Source organism: Staurois parvus, unplaced genomic scaffold (assembly GCF_062004578.1).
Source record: "Staurois parvus isolate SC_StPar_1 unplaced genomic scaffold, SC_StPar_1.0 ptg000530l, whole genome shotgun sequence".
NCBI lineage: Eukaryota > Metazoa > Chordata > Amphibia > Anura > Ranidae > Staurois > Staurois parvus.
In genome coordinates, this window is record NW_028318326.1 from 10,010,253 (window position 1) to 10,029,614 (window position 19,362).

General features: G+C 40.5%; 1 protein-coding gene across 3 annotated transcripts in view; it reads right to left on the minus strand.

The window, feature by feature from the left end:
• Positions 1-11,306: 11,306 nt before the first annotated feature.
• ITGA6 (integrin subunit alpha 6) overlaps positions 11,307-19,362 on the minus strand; it is a 115,067-nt gene continuing 107,011 nt past the window's right edge. For 2 of the 3 annotated variants that reach the window (XM_089690506.1, XM_089690504.1), the window contains one exon: positions 11,307-19,010. In XM_089690506.1, coding sequence (XP_089546632.1) covers positions 18,849-19,010 — 162 coding nt within the window. In that variant the 3' untranslated portion in view covers positions 11,307-18,848. The remainder of the gene's footprint in view (positions 19,011-19,362) is intronic. The other variant, XM_089690505.1, reaches the window with a different exon arrangement.

Sequence of the window (19,362 nt, forward strand, 5' to 3'; positions counted from 1 at the left end):
AGGCATAGGAACACAGACAGGAGGCGTGGTTGTGTGAATAAACAACCATCGCCATACTCCTCCCCCTGGCCAATCGCGTTGTCCAAGGAGTGTTCTTTAACCAATCTCAGAAGGCCGGGTTACACGTCTCCGCCAATCGTAGGTTTAGAGAAAAGCAAAGGCGCAGGTTCTGACCAATCTATCACTAGACCGCTGACAAGCCCTACGTATGTAGGTATCAGTACTTCGCCTCCTGATTGGAAGATCACCACTTAGTACCAGCAAGTATAAGAAGTAGCGGCTGTGTCCGAGCTGCAGAGCGCCCCCTCTGTTCAGTTGTGTCCGAGCTGCAGAGCGCCCCCTCTGTTCATCTGTGTCCGAGCTGCAGAGCGCCCCCCTCTGTTCAGGAAGAGTTCATCCACAAACAGCTGTCATTATAGTAATTTATTTATTTCAGGTACTTATATAGCACTGTCCATTTACACAGCACCTTACATATATATTGTACATTCACATCAGTCCCTAACCCTCAAGGGATGTACAATCTAAGGTCCCTAACTCACATTCATACATACACATATTAGGGCCAATTTAGACAGGTACCAATTAACCTACCAGCATGTCTTTGGAGTGTGGGAGGAAACCAGAGTACCCAGAGGAAACCAACACAGTCACAGGGAGAACGTGCAAACTCCAGTGAGGTGGTGCTGTAGCTGGGATTCAAACCTACAACCCTAATACTGCCAGGTGGAAGTGCTAACCATTTAGCCATAGTAATGATAGAACATGATTGCAGTTTATCTGGTACAGATTTTAGGCAGGCATCGTTTTATCACTTTGCTTTTATGCAGATCTTGAAGTTATATTGCTGTACAGAAATGCATTCACTTTATATTGCATTCTTTCCCGTGTTGCTGCTAGAAAAATTTAATGTTCAAACTCTAGTTTTGCAAAAACTTTGAGGGGTCTCTAAACGAAGTCATTTTGGGGATGTTTCTAGGATCCTGCCACTCCTGAGCCATTGTAAAAGCAGTTTGGTGCCAAAAAAAGGGACATGTCAGGTTTCAGCCATTGACAGAATGTACTCCTTTGTTTCTGGGCCTTGCCATGTTCACGCTATGGTTGAGATTTACTAAAACTGGTGCACTCAGAATCTTGTGCAATGTGCATGGGAGCCAATCAGCTTCTAATTTCAGCTTGTTCAATTAAGCTTTGGCAATTAAACGTGGCAGCTGATTGGTTTCTATGCAGAGTTGTACTAGATTTTGCACTCCCAGGTTTTCGTAATTATCACCCAGTGTGACTAATGCCCCATACACATGATGAGAATATCGGATGAATGGTCATCTTTTTTTTTGCATACTAGTCTCATATTGAAATTGAAGAAGTTACTAAAGTTACAAAAATTATACGACAGAAAAGAACTTCAGTAGCGATGTATTGTATGTAATGTATTCTTTTGTTTCCACGTATGTGTGGTCTTGGTCTCTCAATTTGTTTTTGATAAATACTATACTGATTAAATGATCATCGGTCGCTCTGTTATCATACACCAAACATTTCCGTGCTTGTCCCTTCAGATAATTTTGCACAAACTGTCCTGATTGGCTGTCGAAAGCTGTGTTTTAACATTATCATACAATCGCTCCAAAAGTGATGATTTTTATCCCATTTTCTGCTCGTGTGTACTGGGCATAAGACATATTTACAGTGCCTTGAAAAAGTTTTCATACCCCTTGAAATTTTCCACATTTTGTCATGTTACCACCAAAAACGTCAGTGTATTATATTGGGATTCTATGTGATCGACCAATACAAAGTGGCACATAATTGTGAAGTGGAAGCAAAATGATAAATGTTTTTCAACATTTTTTACAAATAAATATCTGACAAATGTGGCGTGCATTTGTATTCAGTCCCGCCGAGTCAATACTTTGTAGAACCTCCTTTCACTGCAATTACAGCTGCAAATATTTTTGGGGATGTCTCAACCAGCTCTGCACATCTAGAGAGGGATATTTTTGCCCATTCTTCTTTGCAAAATAGCTCAAGCTCTGTCAGATTGGATGGAGAGCGTCTGTGAGCAGAAGTCTTGCCACAGATTCTCAATTGGATTTAGATCTGGACTTTGGCTGGGCCATTCTAACACATGAATATGCCTTGATCTAAATCAGTGGTTCTTAACCTTGTTGGAGGTACTGAACCCCACCAGTTTCATATGCGCATTCACCGAACTCTTCTTAATTGGAAAAATAAAATATGATTTTTAAAATTCAAAACATAGGTATATATTTATACATAGGTGCACAAAATGAACAAAACCGTTAAGAACAAAGAACAAAACCATTAAAACATGATTTTCACACAAAAACAAAAACATAATAATGAATATTTACTGCACGAATCATATGAGTTGGGTGTGGGTCTTCACCTCTGCCGAACCCGCGAGACTGACTCACTGAACCCCTGGGGTTCGATCGAACCCAGGTTAAGAACCACTGATCTAAACCATTCCATTGTAGCTCTGGCTGTATGTTTAGGATCGTTGTCCTGCTGAAAGGTGAACCTCCGCCCTAGTCTCAAGTCTTTTGCAGACACTAACAGGTTTTCTTCTAAGATTGTCCTGTTTTGGCTCCATCCATCTTCCCATCAACTCTGACCAGCTTCCCTGTCCCTGCTGAAGAAAAGCATCCCCACAACATGATGTTGCAACCACCATGTTTCACGGTAGAGATGGTGTGTTCAGGGTGATGTGCAGTGTTAGTTTCTACCACACATAGGGGTTGCTTTACTAAAACTGGAGAGTGCAATCCCTGGTGCAGCTGTTCATGGTTGCCAATCAGCTTCTAAACTCAGCTTATTTAATTATGCGTTGACAAAAAGATGGAATCTGATTGGCTGCTATGCACAGCTGCACCAGATTTTGCACACTCCAGTTTTAGTAAATCAGCCCCATTGTGTTTTGCTTTTGGGCCAAAAAGTTCAATTTTGGTCTCATCTGACCAGAGCACCTTCTTCCACATGTTTTCTGTGTCCCCCACATAGCTTCTCGCAAACTGCAATGGGATTTCTTATGGCTTTCTTTCAACAATGGCTTTCTTCTTGCCACTCTTCCATAAAGGCCAGATTTGTGGAGTGCACGACTAATAGTTGTCCTGTGGACAGATTCTTCCACCTGAACTGTGGATCTCTGCAGCTCCTCCAGAGTTACCATGGGCCTCTTGGCTGCTTCTCTGACTAATGCTCTCATTGCCCGGCCTGTCAGTTTAGGTGTACGGCTATGTCTTGGTAGGTTTTCAGTTGTGCTGTACTCTTTCCATTTTCGGTGATTGATTGAACAGTTCTCCGTGAGATGTTTAAAGCATGGAATATTATTTTATAACTTAACCCTGCTCTAAACTTCTCCACAACTTTATCCCCGACCTGTCTGGTGTGTTCCTTGGCCTTCATGATGCTCTTTGTTCACTGCTGTTTTCTAACAAACCTCTGAGGGCTTCACAGAACAGCTGTATTTATACTGAGATTAAATTACACACAGGTGGACTCTAGTTACTAATTAAGTGGCTTCTGAAGGCAATTGGTTTCACTAGATTTTAGTTAGGGTTATCAGAGTAAAGGGGGATGAATACAAATGCACACCACACTTTTCAGATATTTATTTCTCAAAAACTTTGAAAATGGTTTATCATTTTTTACTTCACAATTATGTGCCACTTTGTGTTGGTCTATCGCATAAAATCCCAATAAAATACATTCATTTTTTTGGTTGTAACATGAAAAATGTGGAAAATTTCAAGGGGTATGAATACTTTTTGAAGGCACTGTATGTGGTGTTCTCATGTATAAGAGTAGTAGTATAAAGTATTTTATAGCATTATTACCTACTTTATATATATATATATATATATATATATATATATATATATATATATATATATATATATATATATAAGAAACTGAAAAAAAAACTAAAAGTAACAATTTTTCAGTTTTAATTTTTTTGCTTTAATTTCAAGTAACCCTAATATAAGAATATTAATTACAAATGTTCAAAACATTCACAGTCTAAGACTTCAGACTGTTTCTGTTAATATGGTGAAAATGTTGGGGTCTTTCAATACATTTTCAAAGACAGGGCCTTTGTTGTCTTGTCATAGTGTGAGAAAAAAAGCTTCATAAATAAAATCAATTTTTTTGTCATTCCATTGTTACTATACCATATATTTTTTCCCATAACATGGAAGGCAGGAAAGGTTTCTGGAACACATCATAGGTCTCAGAAGACTGGGGGATCATTCATAAAGTGCAGTGCAACACGCGTATGCGCAGTGTGAAGCCAATTTCTCTTATACTGTAATGCCGGCACTAGAGACCTGAAGCCCGGTGAAGAATGGGTTTGGGTAAGGACAGCGCTGGACCCTTGGACCCAGGTAAGTATCCTTATATTAAATCTCAGCAGGTACAGTATTTGTAGCTGCTGACTTCTGTTTTTTTTTTTGGTGGGGGAGACTGAAGCATCCCTTTAATTTGCTGAACACTGAACAAAGATTAACAGTATTGACACCAGAGACAGCAGCACTTTGAGAAGGAGGTCAGCAACAGTGGCTTTTGTGTTTCCATCACTCTAGATTTCCTTTAAAGCTCCAGCCTTATGTTCAGTCTTGTACCATTGTACAGGCTCCTCTCCTGCACTAAAATCACTTACTATGATTTCACCGCACACTGTGAACTTCTCACAGTGTTCATTAGAAGCTGCAGAAATTCAGGCCCGTAGTATTTTCTGGCTAGAGGACATCCAGCATCATCTAGCACTTTTCTCCCTAGCTTTCTTATACCAGGTCCACCCTTTTCATTTATTGGATTTCACTTTTTTCAATCATGGAGGCCCAGCATCACATGTGGTCAGGGGTGTCCCTAGGGTTGGTGTCACCCGGTGCGATAACACTTGGTGACACCTCCTCCAATGATCCCCGCAGAATGGATCGGATCTGCAGATTGAGCATAATAGATCAGACTCCGATCCATTATGTTCCCCAAACCATCCGATCATGATCGTCATCATGCAACCTATACGGGGTAACACCAGACCCGCTCCACGAAAAGGTAAGTTGTAAAGCAAGCCGACGATTCCCGCAGGATGGATCGGATCTATCCTGCGGGAATCATCGGCTTGCTTTACAACTTACCTTTTCGTGGAGCAGGTCCGGTGTCACCCCGTGCGGTAGGTGTCACCCGGTGCAGTGAACACCCCCCGCACCTGCCTAGGGACGCCACTGCATGTGGTTGTTACCTGGGATGGTCTGCATGCAAATACAGCCAGCCTAGTACTCCCACATCTCCAGACTGATGTCTGCCCACTTAGACATATTCACATTTTACATTAACTTTTCCAAGAGCCAGTCCACTGCTTGCATCAGGGCTTGAGGGCTCTTGAGAGGAGTACTGAGGCAGCGTGATGTGATGTTTTCAGGAAACTATGTACAGCACCCGGCCGGCCATTCCCTTCTGCATGCATTACTTAGAAAAGCACAAAGACCCAGTGATTTCATCATTGGGTCTAAAATATGGTACGTCATGAAAAAGGGAGGGTTATATTTAGAATTTTTTTTTAGCATGTTGATCAAGGGAGGAAGGAAATTACAGGGAAGCCAAAATATAAGCAGATTAAACATCAACTCTAACCTGTGTTCTGTAGGCACCCTTCCCTAGTTAGTGAAAGGATTAGAAGAAAAAACTAAGTGATTATATCAGATAGTCCTCTGCATAACAGGTGCACAAAGTAATACTTTGTCTGTTCACACATGGCATTAACCTGTTGGTGGCTTCTCATGTTTGCTTTACAGTTGTGCTTTTATGCCAACCCCCTCAAAAGACCAGCATTCCCAGAGAAGGTAGAGAAGTCACTGGTGGATGACTACTATAGCCAGCATTGCCTCTTGGAGTATAGAGCATCCCTTTTATATTTGTTTGTGCTCTCCAGTTTCTAAAAAAAAAAAGAGAGAAGGTCTTTATGATGTCAACAATTACCTTGGATAGTTTGTGTTCAGTGTAGAATATTGTAATTCTGTTGCAGATTACTACCTTTTTGTTACGCTTCTTAACCAGTTCCGCACCGCCCTATAGCAGAAATACTGCTACAGGGCAGCACGGGTGTGCAAAATCACGTATATATATATATATACATGATTTTGCAGTTCCGGGTAGCATGCGCCCTACCCGCATTGCCATTTGCGGCCTCGGCTGTCAATCACCGGGTCCCGGCTCGTGATTACTCGAGGGAACCCAGTGATCACTGAGTATCTCCCACAGGAGAGAGACCTGTGTATAAATAACACTGATCTCTCCCCTTTCAGCTCCTGCACACTGCTTTGTATGGCTCTGTATAGCAGAGCCATAAAAAGCAGTGTGCATACAGTGAAGCACACACACAGCCCACATAGTGAAACAGCACACAGTTAACCCTTTGATCGCCCCATGTTAACCCCTTCCTGCCCAGTGCCATTAGTACAGTGTCAGTGCTTTTTATTACATCGCCGGTGATACCAAGTCAGTTCCCCCCAGTGTCAGAATGCCCGCCGCAGTCCCGCTATAAGTCGCTGATCACCACCATTGCTAGTAGAAAAAAATTCCAGTATCTATACCGCCATATGTAAACATTATAACTTTCACTTAAACCAATTAATTTACAGGTATTGGGATTTTTTTTAGCAAAGACATGTAGCAGAATACATTTTGGCCTAAATTTATGATGAAATTTGATTTTATAAATTTTTTTACTGAACATGTTTGATAGCAAAAAGTCACAAATATTGTTTTTTTCTCATTGTCAGTATTTTTTTGTTTATAGCGCAAAAAATAAACGCATAGGTGATCAAATACCACCAAAACAAAGCTCCATTTGTGGGAAAAAAAGGACATAAATTTTATTTGAGTGCAGCATTGCATGACCACACAATTGTCAGTTAAAATTAGCAGTCTCAGAACCTTCTCAGACAAATCAACCCTTGTCAGGTTCATCCAAAGAACATGTGGATGAACATGACTGTCTGATTCCTGCTTTGTTCAAGTAGACAGTGATTAAGATGATGGTGACCAACTTGTCACAATTAAACATGTTGTCAAGACTCTCTATTCGCTGAATTCACTTTCTGCAAGGGCCATCTATTCTGCCAAGGTCCAGTTATCCTTTTAGGGCCATTATAACTGGTCTGAGAGCCTTCTGAAGCCAATTAATCCTCTTCAGTTCCTTCTGAACAATAAGATTAAGATGACCTGTGTCCAGGTTTTTGATTCCTTTTGTAAGGTTGATTTTTTAAATAGCAAAGCAGTGGAAGTATTTTAAGTGCCTCCAGAGGACGGCTTGACAATTCCCTTATGGTGAATGAATCAAGCGCTCGTTCTACAAGATTGAAGGATGTTGTCACAGTAGAATGTCAAGGGTTTTGAATCACCCCTTTGATCGGTGTGTCCTTTATGGGATTGGCCAGATACATGACCTTACCATTAGAAGATTCTGTGGCCTTCAAGGACGTACTCAATCACTGCATTGTTCTTGGATCTTAAAAGGTGTAGCCTACATTAATAGTTGTCAGTTTTACTTCCTGCCTCAAGATGAACGTCTGTTGAGTTGAAGTTCAAGAGTCAGTTTCTATGCTCACTCCAGAGAGGGTAGCTGCTGCATTTCTGGCTGGGAGTCAAAGAAAAAACCAGCACATAATCCAAGAAGTCAGAAAAGAGCTTCATGCAGGATGCTTTTTGGTATTTTGGGGATTGTGCCATCCATACATGTCTTATGGACACTTGGTGACTCCTCTTTGGACATAGGTACAGCTTTGGTGAAGGACACATGGTCTTTCAAGGCAAGCATTTCAGGCCATATTTGGGAGATCTTTCATCCTACACATCTCAGATTGGGCATAAATTGCCTCGCCAGCAGGTCAGGTAGGCTCAGTTGAACTCTCACCCCCTTTCAAGTCAGGTTTCTGGACTGATAGCAGTCAGAAGGCCTAGGTCAGAATATATAAATTACGCCCTGTATAAAAGTGAGTCTAAACTTGTGGTTGTAGAAGTAGAATCTTCTGCAGTGTCATTCCCATCTTAAGACCTATTAGCTTGTGGTGCAGTCAGACACAAGCAAAATAGTTGAGGAGCCCTAATTCAGAAGCAATGGGCTGAGGACCAATGGACTTTTTCAAGGGTCCAAGATGGCATCCAACATCCTGGAGTTAAAAATGGAATTTGAGGCTCTTAGCCTTCAGTTGCCTCATCCAGGGTGGACCTGTCCTGATGAAGTTAGACAGCAAAAAGACTGTGGCCTACATCTGGAAAGAAGGGGGCACTCACACTCTGTTTCTCCCTCCTGAAGGAGGTTTCACAGATTCTAGAGTAGGCCCAAGTTAATATCCTGCAGCTATCTGCGGCCTATGTTCCCAGTCGGAAGAATCTTTAGGCAAACTATTTGTCCAGGACAATCCTGGACGGTAATGAATGGTCCAGACTGCCGCAAGTATTTTGAGAACTAACGGGCTTGGTAATTTCTTCTAGAGGTAGACCTGTTCCATTGTCCAGCATCCACAAGCAATTGGGGTGGATGTGCTGATCGCAGAGTGGGTGATCCCAGATTGGTCAAAGAGCCCTTGGTACCCTCTGCCCCCTTATGAGTGTCAAGTATCCACTCCCTCTGCCGGTAAGATCGGATCTTCCCCAAAGTCCCATTTGTCCAACACCTGACAGGCTCAAGATCATGGCTTGGTTATTGAGAGGCAGAAGCTAGTAGTTCTCGGTTGCTCTGTAAAGGTTTTGGATACTCTTATGAAAGCAAATTAGAACTGCACTAACAGTGCCTATAGCAGAATATGACCTAAATTCACAGGAATGCTGCTGATTAAGGTTTTACACTGGGCTCTTCACAAATCTGTCACATTCTGAAGTCTCTGTAGGTGGGGCTTGGTTTAGGTGCATGCATAAGTATGCGATGGGCCCACATTTCAGCTATCTCTGCCTTCACCAGCATACAGTTAGCATCCAACACTAAATTATGCTGTTCTTCAAGCTGCAACTTGGTTGAATCCTACCTAAGGGATTGTTGTTTGTGAAGTGGGCTCTCCCATTGATCACAGCGTGAGGAAAGTACTGCCGATAACTGGCAGCTGTCAGAGGAGATCGGCACTGATCATCAGGGCACTGATGATCAGTGCCCTGTTGATCAATGCCCAGCAGTGCCTCCCATCAGTGCCCAGCAGTGCCACCCATCAGTGCCCCCAGCAGTGCCACCTATCGGTGCAGCATCATCAATGCCTCATCAATGCCTACCAGTGCCGCTTCATCCGTACCACCTCATCAGTGCAGCCTATCAGTGCTGCCTATCTGCGCCATCTCATCAGTGCTGCCTATCAGTGCCCATCAGTGCTGCCTATCAATGCAGCCTCATCAACGCACATCAGTGAAGGAGAAAAATTACCTGTTTGCAAAATTTTATAATAGAAACAAAGAAAAACTCTTTTTCATATTTTTTGCTCTTTTTTTGTTTATAGCGCAAAAAATAAAACACTCAGTGGCGATTAAATACCACCAAAAGAAAGCTCTATTTGTGTGAAAAAAAATGATAAAAATTTCATATGGACACAATGTTGCATGACCGCGCAATTGTAATCCAAAGTGTGACAGTGCTGAAAGCTTAAAATTGGCTTGGGCAGTAAGGGGGTGTAAGTGCCCTGTAGGCAAGTGGTTAAAATGTCAGTTTTCTGTGATGTACAAAAATGAGACAAAGATAAATAATTTCAGAATTTTTTCCACCTTTAATGTAACCTATAAACTGTACAACTCAGTTGACAAACTGAAATCTTTTAGGTGGAGGGAAGTAAAAATAAAAAACTAAAATAATATGGTTGCATAAGTGTGCACACCCTTAAATTAATACTTTGTTGAAGCCCCTTTTGATTTTATTCTAGCACTCAGTCTTTTTGGGTATGAGTCTATCAGCATGGCACATCTTGACTTGGCAATATTTGCCCACTCTTCCTTGCAAAAGCACTCCAAATCTGTCTACCCTTCAGATCACCCCCCGGATTTTCAATCAGATTCAGGTCTGGGCTCTGGCTGGGCCATTCCAAAACGTTAATCCTCTTCTGGTGAAGCCATTCTTTTGTTGATTTGGATGTATGCTTTGGGTTGTTGTCATGCTGAAAGATGAAGTTCCTATTCATGTTCACCTTTCTAGCAGAAGCCTAAAGGGTTTGTGAAAATATTGACTGGTATTTGGAACTGTTCATAATTCCCTCTGCCTTGACTAAGGCCTCAGTTCCAGCTGAAGAAAAACAGTCCCAAAGCATGATGCTGCCACCACCATGCTTCACTGTGGGTATGGTGTTCTTTTGGTGATGTGCAATGTTGTTTTTGCACCAAACATTCTTTTGGAATTATGGCCAAAAGGTTTACTTCCCCCCCCAAAATATTTCAGTTTGTTTTTCAATTGAGTTGTACAATTTATAGGTCACATTAAGGTGGAATAAATTCTGAAATTATTTATCTTTGTCTCATTTTTTTTACATCACAGAAACCTGACATTTTAACAGGGGTGTGTAGACTTTTTATATCCACTGTATATACGCTCATGGCTCATTACTGTATAGAAGCAGTGTTAATGACAGTTGAACTTAGCAGAGGCATCCTGGCATTATCCTTCCCATGTGGCTAGTTAGTTCCCAGCTGTGCTGACATGGAGCTGTCAGGAAATCGGAAAATAGAATGACAGATACTTACCATAACTTTCCTTTCCTGATGAGCTCCATATCAGAAAATCCCACACAGCTTGGTAGGACTAGTTACAGAACACTGAGGCTGCAGGTGGGCTCAAATTTATGAATTCGGTCCTGGAAGCATGGGGGGGGGCCCTTACCCAGCTGTGCTGACATGGAGCTCATCAGGAAAGAAGAATTACGGTAAGTATCTGTCATTCAATTTTCTGTTTTCCCCCTTCCTCGCTCCTTTTAGTTTGTTTTTTGTTGTTATTTGTTCCCTCTCCCTTTTTCATATATACCTCCATTGATGCTGCTTTTTTTTTAGGAAATAACCTTAAATCAGAACTAGAAATATACTATTATATTTAAACCATTATTTAATTTATATGTTTTTTTGATCTACGTATATGTCATCCTAAATAGAGATTTGTATTCATCTTATAGCTATATATGTAATATAGTCATTGCTAAATTTGTAGTTTCCTAATGTTAATTTGTCATGTTGTATTCCAATATACCTTGGAAAAAGAAAGAATTAAAAAAAAAAAAAAAAAAAAAAGAGTAAAATAAATACTAGTATCCCAGAGGTACTGTTTTTAGAGAATTTTATTACAAAATATGTCATATCTGAATTTAGTTAGTAACAAAGTAATGACACTTTCTGAATAACACCAGTAACTACAATGAGAGGGACATATAATCACAAAGGCCTGTGAATGTTTCTATTGCTCATACAATTTATAGCTATTTATAGGTCAGTTTCCAAAGTCGGAGCTAAAAATGCACATTCCTTGTCAATGAGAAACCATTTTGGAATATGTAAACGTAAAACTGTGAAAATCCGAATAAAATAGATGAGGATTCAAAAATGTCCAAACTCCACCTAGGTCCAATTTCTGAGCTGGTTAACATCAGTATACTGCTGGAATTTGAAGCAGATGGCTTCCATCTTGTCAAAAACAAATTTCTTGTCCAATATGTTGTATGTTCAGGTTGGATAAACATTTACATACATATGACAAAATGTTCTCTTTCATAGGAAACAGCAATATAAGGTCTTCTTTTCTTTAGAAATGTCCTCCACAAAACAATATATCAATTTAGTTTTGGGTGGAAAAGGATAGGGGCAGCACATGTGTAAACTATAAGGAGCCGAGGCTTTACATCTGTGCATTGTGGTGATTCATGGTAAAATGCACATGTCCCTACGTCGCACAGTAATACACAATCGGAAGTGTGATGCAAACACACCCCAAAGCATGTGTGCTGCAGGTCATCTCAATTTGTGGAGGGGAACCATCTGACCATTGTTGGTGCAGTCAATTAAAAAAAGTACATGTCCATTTTTGGTTCACTGAAAACCCTTTCAAAATAAATTAACTGCCCTAAAGCACATTAACATGTGTGCAGTAACCCACCACACAGGATAAAAAAGGGCCTAGAGCTCTCTTCAGGCCTGCGTGTTTTAGGTGCTGTGGTTGTGGGGAGCTTTATAGGTGCCTGAATTCAGATGTAACATGTAAAATTCACCTAAAACACGCAACAAGCTTAAGGCCTTTTTGCAGCCACTTTTAGGGGTATCAGGTGTTTTTTTTTCTACAGCTTCCAAACACCCCTCCATGTTTTCCTATGTGTCGATGCACACATAGACTTTTAGAATCTTTCAATGGCAGGGGCTTGTAGGAGCTGTAAAAAAACTTCACTGCCAGGAGCAGCAGCGTTTTGGCACAAAAACTCTTGAAGCATGTAGACAAGCCTAAACGCACCTACATGCGTGTTAACGCAAGGCACGTTTAGTGCTGTTAATTCATTTCAATGGCCAGAATAATTTATTCTGGCCAATGAAATTAATGCCCAAGCGCTTGACGCCTGTAAAAATGCCTAAACGCTTGTAAAAGAGTTAGACACTTTTACAAGTGTCAAGTGTTTTTTCTGCCAAAACACCGCTGCCAAAAGGAGCAGCCCTTTTAAAACGTCCTGTGTGCGTGAGACCTAAAAAACATGGCATCTAAAATGTGAGCAGGGCCTTGTGTACATAAGTTGGCCATGTATATTAAAATCTGATTGTACAATCTGACCTAGATTTACCAACAAATGTGTAGCTCAATTTATATCTGACCTGGTCATATAAATATTTTATGAATTTGTTGGGTAGGCTAGTGTACTACCTAGTTGATTATAACTAAAGAAAATTGTACAGAGATTGTGCTACAGAATGTAATGTGTGGACAACTATAGTCATTCAGGGCCCCTAAATTCCTCCAGTGATTTCCTCCCCTTGCTGTGCATACTACAGCTGCTTCTCATGGGCCGTCACCCCAAAATTTTCAACAGGGCATCTACCAACACCAAGACAAGCTGTATCACAGTGGGCAAAAAAACTGCCATATTAAACCCAAAACTTTTGTTTGGGGATGCAAGCCTAAAAGTACATTTACATACAAGCTTTCCCATCATGTTCCACCCATAACAATAATTGTTTTGTTGGAGGTGACTTTTTGTAATTTCTTTCCTGAGCAATATAAAACCATTTACCTTAATTAAATAAAACAATTACTCCCCATAATGTCTCTGTATATATACTTAAACTCTGATGTCATCTATCTACAGAATAAGACCATTACCAAAAACAGAACTAAAGTTAAAACGATAGAGCAGTATTTATTTTAAAATGGCATTTTATAATGTCCATAAAAACAAAATATTGCCTTTGTCCTGGTATAGTGCATAGTGATGCTGTATACTAGCATCTAATCAAATTATCCCTCAGTAGTCAGCACTTTTTAGGGCTTTTTGTGTTGGACCACCCAAAACTGTGTTTTCAGTTGTGAAAGTGAAGGGCTGAATAACCCACAACCACTTAGTCTCCTTGAGTAATACATTGCTGAGATCTATTCTTTGAATTTGCTGGCTCTGCTAACATATGGAGGTGCCACGCTTTCTGTTATATTCTATACAAGTGCTTGTTAGCAACTATCTATAAAGATACATTACACATAGATATGAACAAATTGATGCAGACGTGCAATCATTAAAAAAATATATTTTTTTAAGTCTCTGCCTATAAGCAATCTACCCTGTCGGACTTTGTTGACAGTTTTAAATAGGGTCCTGAGGAAGCCTATTTGTCTAGTATTAGGGGCATAGGCATTGACCAACATATACGTAACATTGTTTAACTCACAGATTAGGATGATGTAGCATCCATGTCGGTCTGAAAAATCTGAAATGTGTTTAAAGGAGACAGAGTCTTCAATAGCAAATAGGACCTTTTTTCTTCATAGTGTTAGCCATGTATACATGGGAAATATTCTGAAGCTTTAGATATGGTTGTTTTACTGATGTAAAGTGAGTTTCTTGTACCATTAGGATGTCTCTCTTTAGGAGTAGAGTTCCTTTTGTAGCATGGAAAAGTGCTGTACAGGCCCTCTACATTAATAGAAACAATTTTCAACAGCATACATGAAAATGTGGCATAGCACAGATAGTATGCTCAATAGTCTCAAGAAAGAATGGTAGAGTACCTGCAGGGGGTCCATCCACAAAGGAAGAATTTAAGAATATTTATTTATACAACTAACATATATAACTGAATCTCTCAAGATATCAGACTCTTGTGAATCTCAGCACAGAAGGCCTTAGATTTGGGTGGAGTGGCATAATTGTAAGCCAGTTAGGGGTGTCTTCATTGCTTTCAGTCTCACACAGGCAGATTGCTGACAGGTGCATAAAGAGTGAAGACCTCATCAATATGCATTAGCTACTTCACTGCCCTGTCACAGGCTGGGACAGGACTTAGACCACTGCTACATTGCAGTGTAGTCTGCAGTGAGATCCAGTAGTTGTCTGTGATGATGGGCTGGATCTTAGCCTTACCAGGGGAATTTAAACTGTCAGTGCAGAGGCACTGGGTGGAGAAACTAATTTCAATTTTGGTACTTAATGCAGAAGTAAAGTAAAGTGATTGAAATCTTGCACAGCATACTTGCACATTATGGTACACTGAAAGAGTGTGCCCTCCTCCAGCACTCGCCAATCTTTGCTGTTAGCCATTGTTCTATACCCAACCACCGCCATCTCATTGGCTGCTACCTCTGGGTCCCTATTCGTCCTTCTGATGATGCAAATCCTGCACATGCACACATGAGTTACATCAGCTTAGCATCTGGCTTCATTCCTAGCATGATGTAGCTGGAGTGTACACTGTATGGCCCACACAGAAGATAAAAACCTGCTAGATGCAAGAAGCAGCAGGTTTTCTTGGCAGAACAGACTCTGCGCAAAAAAAACCTCTACTTTCTAGAAGATTTTAAACCCAAATAAATCAAAATTGAAATGACCAGTCTACCTCACACAGCATAGCAGCAGAAGTCATCTGTCCCTAGTCTGGCCAAAAAAGGAGCTGCCAGTCATCTGAAATCCTCTCTGCTTTCCTAAAGTGAAAAAACCCAACACACGAAAAAAATTTGTGTCATCACACCCCCTCTCCTGTGACTGACAGACTAATTAGGAGTCAGCTTCAGCCTGAGGAGACTGGCAAAACAGTTATCCCCATAAACACTGGGCAGCATTTGAGGCACCAGAGACTGCAGACTTTCATAGGCTGGAGGGAGCTGAGCAACTGTTGGGAACTATTCAGCAGGACCCTGCCGACACTATATGCTTATCTCTACTAAGGGAGGAGGAGAAGGGGGATACATGCTTTCACAGGTCATCACTAGCAACTAACAGGAGCCAAACAACCTCACACAGAGTTAACGCCACAGCTTCCTGGGGGGGTATAGCTGAGCATTAGGATCACAATTAACCCCTCAATGGTTTGGCAATTTTACTGTGGTGCCCTACATTAAAGTAACACCTAATAGTTACACAGTAAAAGTGGCCACTCATTGAGGGGTTAATTGTGATCCTCCTGCTCGGCTTTCTCCCTGACAGTTGTGGGGTTAAATCTGTGTGAGGTTGTTTGGCTCCAGTTAGTTGATAATGATGACCTGTGAAAGCATGTATCCCCCTCCTCCTCTGTTAGTAGAGATGAGCACATAGTGTCGGCACAGTCCGCTGAGTAATTCCCTAGCTAGGCTATTTCGGAAGTGATCTGTGTGGATGACTGCGGGACACACGCTCCCTTCTCACATGCTCATGCATGAGACTCCTAATTAGTCTGTCAATCACAGGAGAGGGGGTATGGTGAAAATTTTTTTTTCATGTTTCGGGTTTTTTTACCGTAGAAAAGCAGAGAAAAAATTCAGATGACTGGCTGCTCCTTTCTTGGCCAAACTATGGACAAATGATGTCTGCTGTTATGCTGTATGCTGCTCATACATCCACTTTTAAACTAATATATTAACAAAGGTACTTTTCTCCCAGTGGACTCAAAGCACTTTATCTGCTGTTGGGGCAGACAGTAATGCAGTCACCTTGGGTGCACTTAGCAGAATATCATACTAGGGCTAATTAACCTACCAGCCGGTCTTTGGAGTGGTGGTGGTGAGGGGAGACCCAAGCAAGCTGGGATTATATGCCAACTCAATGCAGATGCTATCCTGATCAGGATCAGTGCTGCAAGGCAGAATTGCTAACCATTAAGTAACTGTAATGACAGCATGAGAAATGACCTGCTCTTTCATCTGATATATACAGTATCAGAGCCCTTCAAAGATATATGAATTTAGTGGGTGATTCAAAGCCCTTTAGTTATTCACAGCAGAAAAAAAAACAGTTTTGAATGGCTGGACCATCTAAAAACGAGTGCAAGGAAACTGTCTATAGCAAGCAATCAGCAGTAGAAAATGAATAACAGAAACTGATTGCTTCACCTCTATTCATTTTGCACTAGCTTATTTATTGGTGCCCTTTTTTGCTCATTATTGAGCAGGTATAGCAAAAGTCCCATTGATGCACAGTTTAAGGCTCCAGATCCACATTTAAAAAAGATGTAGTCAGCTGAGACATTGCGGGAACCTTTCCCTTGATTAGAAATAGCAATTGATCTATACATATCACAGTATTTACAAACACAGCACATCAATTGATAGGCTGCCAAAATGTCAAGGCAGTGTGGCAACTACAGAAATACATAGGCACAACATAGGTATAGCTATACACTTTTTAGTCCCGAGTAGTGTATTATGGCATTTGTCTAATAAAAAAAAGACTGATAAAACACTGAATTGCCCTGAACATGTCTGCAATTTAACATTTTCCTTATTTGAATTGCTATACTTTCCAAAATAAAAGGAAATATTTGAAGTAACAAATATACATACATGAATGAAGCCTGTCAATGTATTAGGAACTTTGGAATCGCTGAGCACCTTAGTTATGACAGTGTAAATGTCATTCCTCAATTTATTTTTCAAAAAATAATCCAGATTAATGTTTTTGAATGTTGGCCATAGTAAACAGCTTTTCCCTTTCATTTTTCCAGCAAAGTTTGGGAAAAATAAAAGGGAGACTGTGATTGGCTGCTATAGTATCCGTTTTTCCTTTTGGCAAAAAAAGTTGCAGAATGCAATAAATACCGTGAAGGTTAAGCTATATACAAATGAAAAATTATGCACTGATTGCGAGATTTGTAAAAAAAAAAAAAAATGCGCAGAATGACACTGTATTGCACATTTGTTTCAGTGTTTACACATAAATGATTTTGCAGCCACTAAATGCGCTTGCATACTTGCCAGCAATTTAAAAGCAAAAATTTAGGCTAACTGAAGCTCCTCCCCAAATCTGAATGACGTCCTGCCCAGATATTCCCACATGCCTTTTGGTTTTCCTAAAACCCACCCCTCCCCCACAGAAGCTAGAATGGGGGAGAGTTGGGGGTATGCACCAGGAATGTATGCTTGAGCAAGGAGTGTATTTTCGTTGCATAAAAACTTATTCAACAAGGCAAAGCTCATTGTGCAAAGTGCAACAAGTGACAGCAACAATCCAGCGATTATTTTTCAATTACCTAACTACTCTCTCTCCGACTATCCCCTACTCGTTCCGTCTTTAGGCGATCCCAAAAGCTATTTACTTTTTGTATCACTTGCCCCATTCCTTTTTAGATTGTAAGCACTCACGAACAGGACTCTCCTAAATGTCTTGCCTTCAATTGTTTTGTAACCGTACTGTCTCCTTTAATTTTGTAAAGCACTGCACAAACTGTTGGCGCAATGCAAATCCTCTATAAAAATAATAACATGATTGGGTGCTATGAGTCTCTGCCTTAGTGAATAATAAATGTATAATTAAACAAGAGTTTTCACTGCTATGCAATACTTTGAAGGTGCTCCTTACATAGAAGGAATTAAAAGGCACGCTGGACCAGGCCAGTTGAGTACTAAGACTGTCTAAGTCAAAAACAAAGGTCTGCATTGTTAGCTGTATTAAAAAAATGAATGTTTTTGCATAGGCGACAGTAGAGTATCACATTTTTCAAATGCTTGCTTGCGCAATGGCACAAATAGCTGTTTTTAAGGCAGAATAAGCAGAGATCTTCTCAGACTAAAGGTACCCATGGGCACTGCACAACTGTCATCTAATAAATCTGGATCTAGATGCAGTCACAATTGATAACTTCAAGGCACCACCAGTGAAGCAGTAGTCTATTAACTGTGTTGAAATATTTGGTCAATGGACACTTTTTTCAGTGCATGCACAGCCCATACCCTCTTAAAAGATACAGGAGTGTGTGGGCATATAACTAATAGATTACAAAAAAGGAAAAAATCAGCAGTTTTTGCCAATCTGCTGATCTTTGGCGCCAATGCATACCTTTAGAAAGAGTCCTTGCTGTTCCTATAATCAATAGTTCAGTGACTGCTTCCATGTTTATTGCATAATTACAGCACAATAATAAAATAAACACCCCTTTCTCACGCTGCGTACACCTCTAAAACAACTTGATACCAAGAAATAACTGTTACATGTCCATTAACGCAATGGCTTTGACCAATGTTTCACTTTCGATCCCATTTTTTGTTTTAAGTCTCCAATTGAGGTTTCACTGTGCAAGTCTTAACTGCCTTGGGAGTAGTAACAATATCCAAAGACAATTCAAGTTAAAGCCTGTCGCCTGGAGCCGTCTTTCAATTAACATCCATTATTAAAAAAAAAAAAAAAAAATAGAGCACAATAAAAACATTCCTAGGAATAACTTTCATTTTCATTCCAATTGGTGACCCATTGCTTTTTTTCACTGTTTTGTTTTAATTTTCCATCTTTAAATTGGCGTTCTTCTTTGGGAATTCGTACAGCATGGTATCGTGGGACACTGTCATCGTACCTGGAACGTTTAAAAAATCCACACTGCAGAAAGAAGCACATAAACTTTGTCAGAATCCAATATTATTTGGCCATCAAAGAGAACCTGTCACCATTAGGCTTATGAATACAATTTAAAATGCAATCTTAAATTATTAGACGTATGCACCACCAACTCTTATTTAACGCCATCTATTTTGTCTGGGGATGACTCAGTGCTGAGACACCCCCAGGGGTCTGACTGCCTTGGTATCTGTCTATTCCCATACTAACATCACATAGGCGGAGATTTACTAAAGTTGGAGCACTCAGAATCTGGTGCAGCTGTGCATGGTAGCCAATTACCTTCTAACTTCAGCTTGTTCAATTAAGCTTTGGAAATAAAACCTGGAAGCTG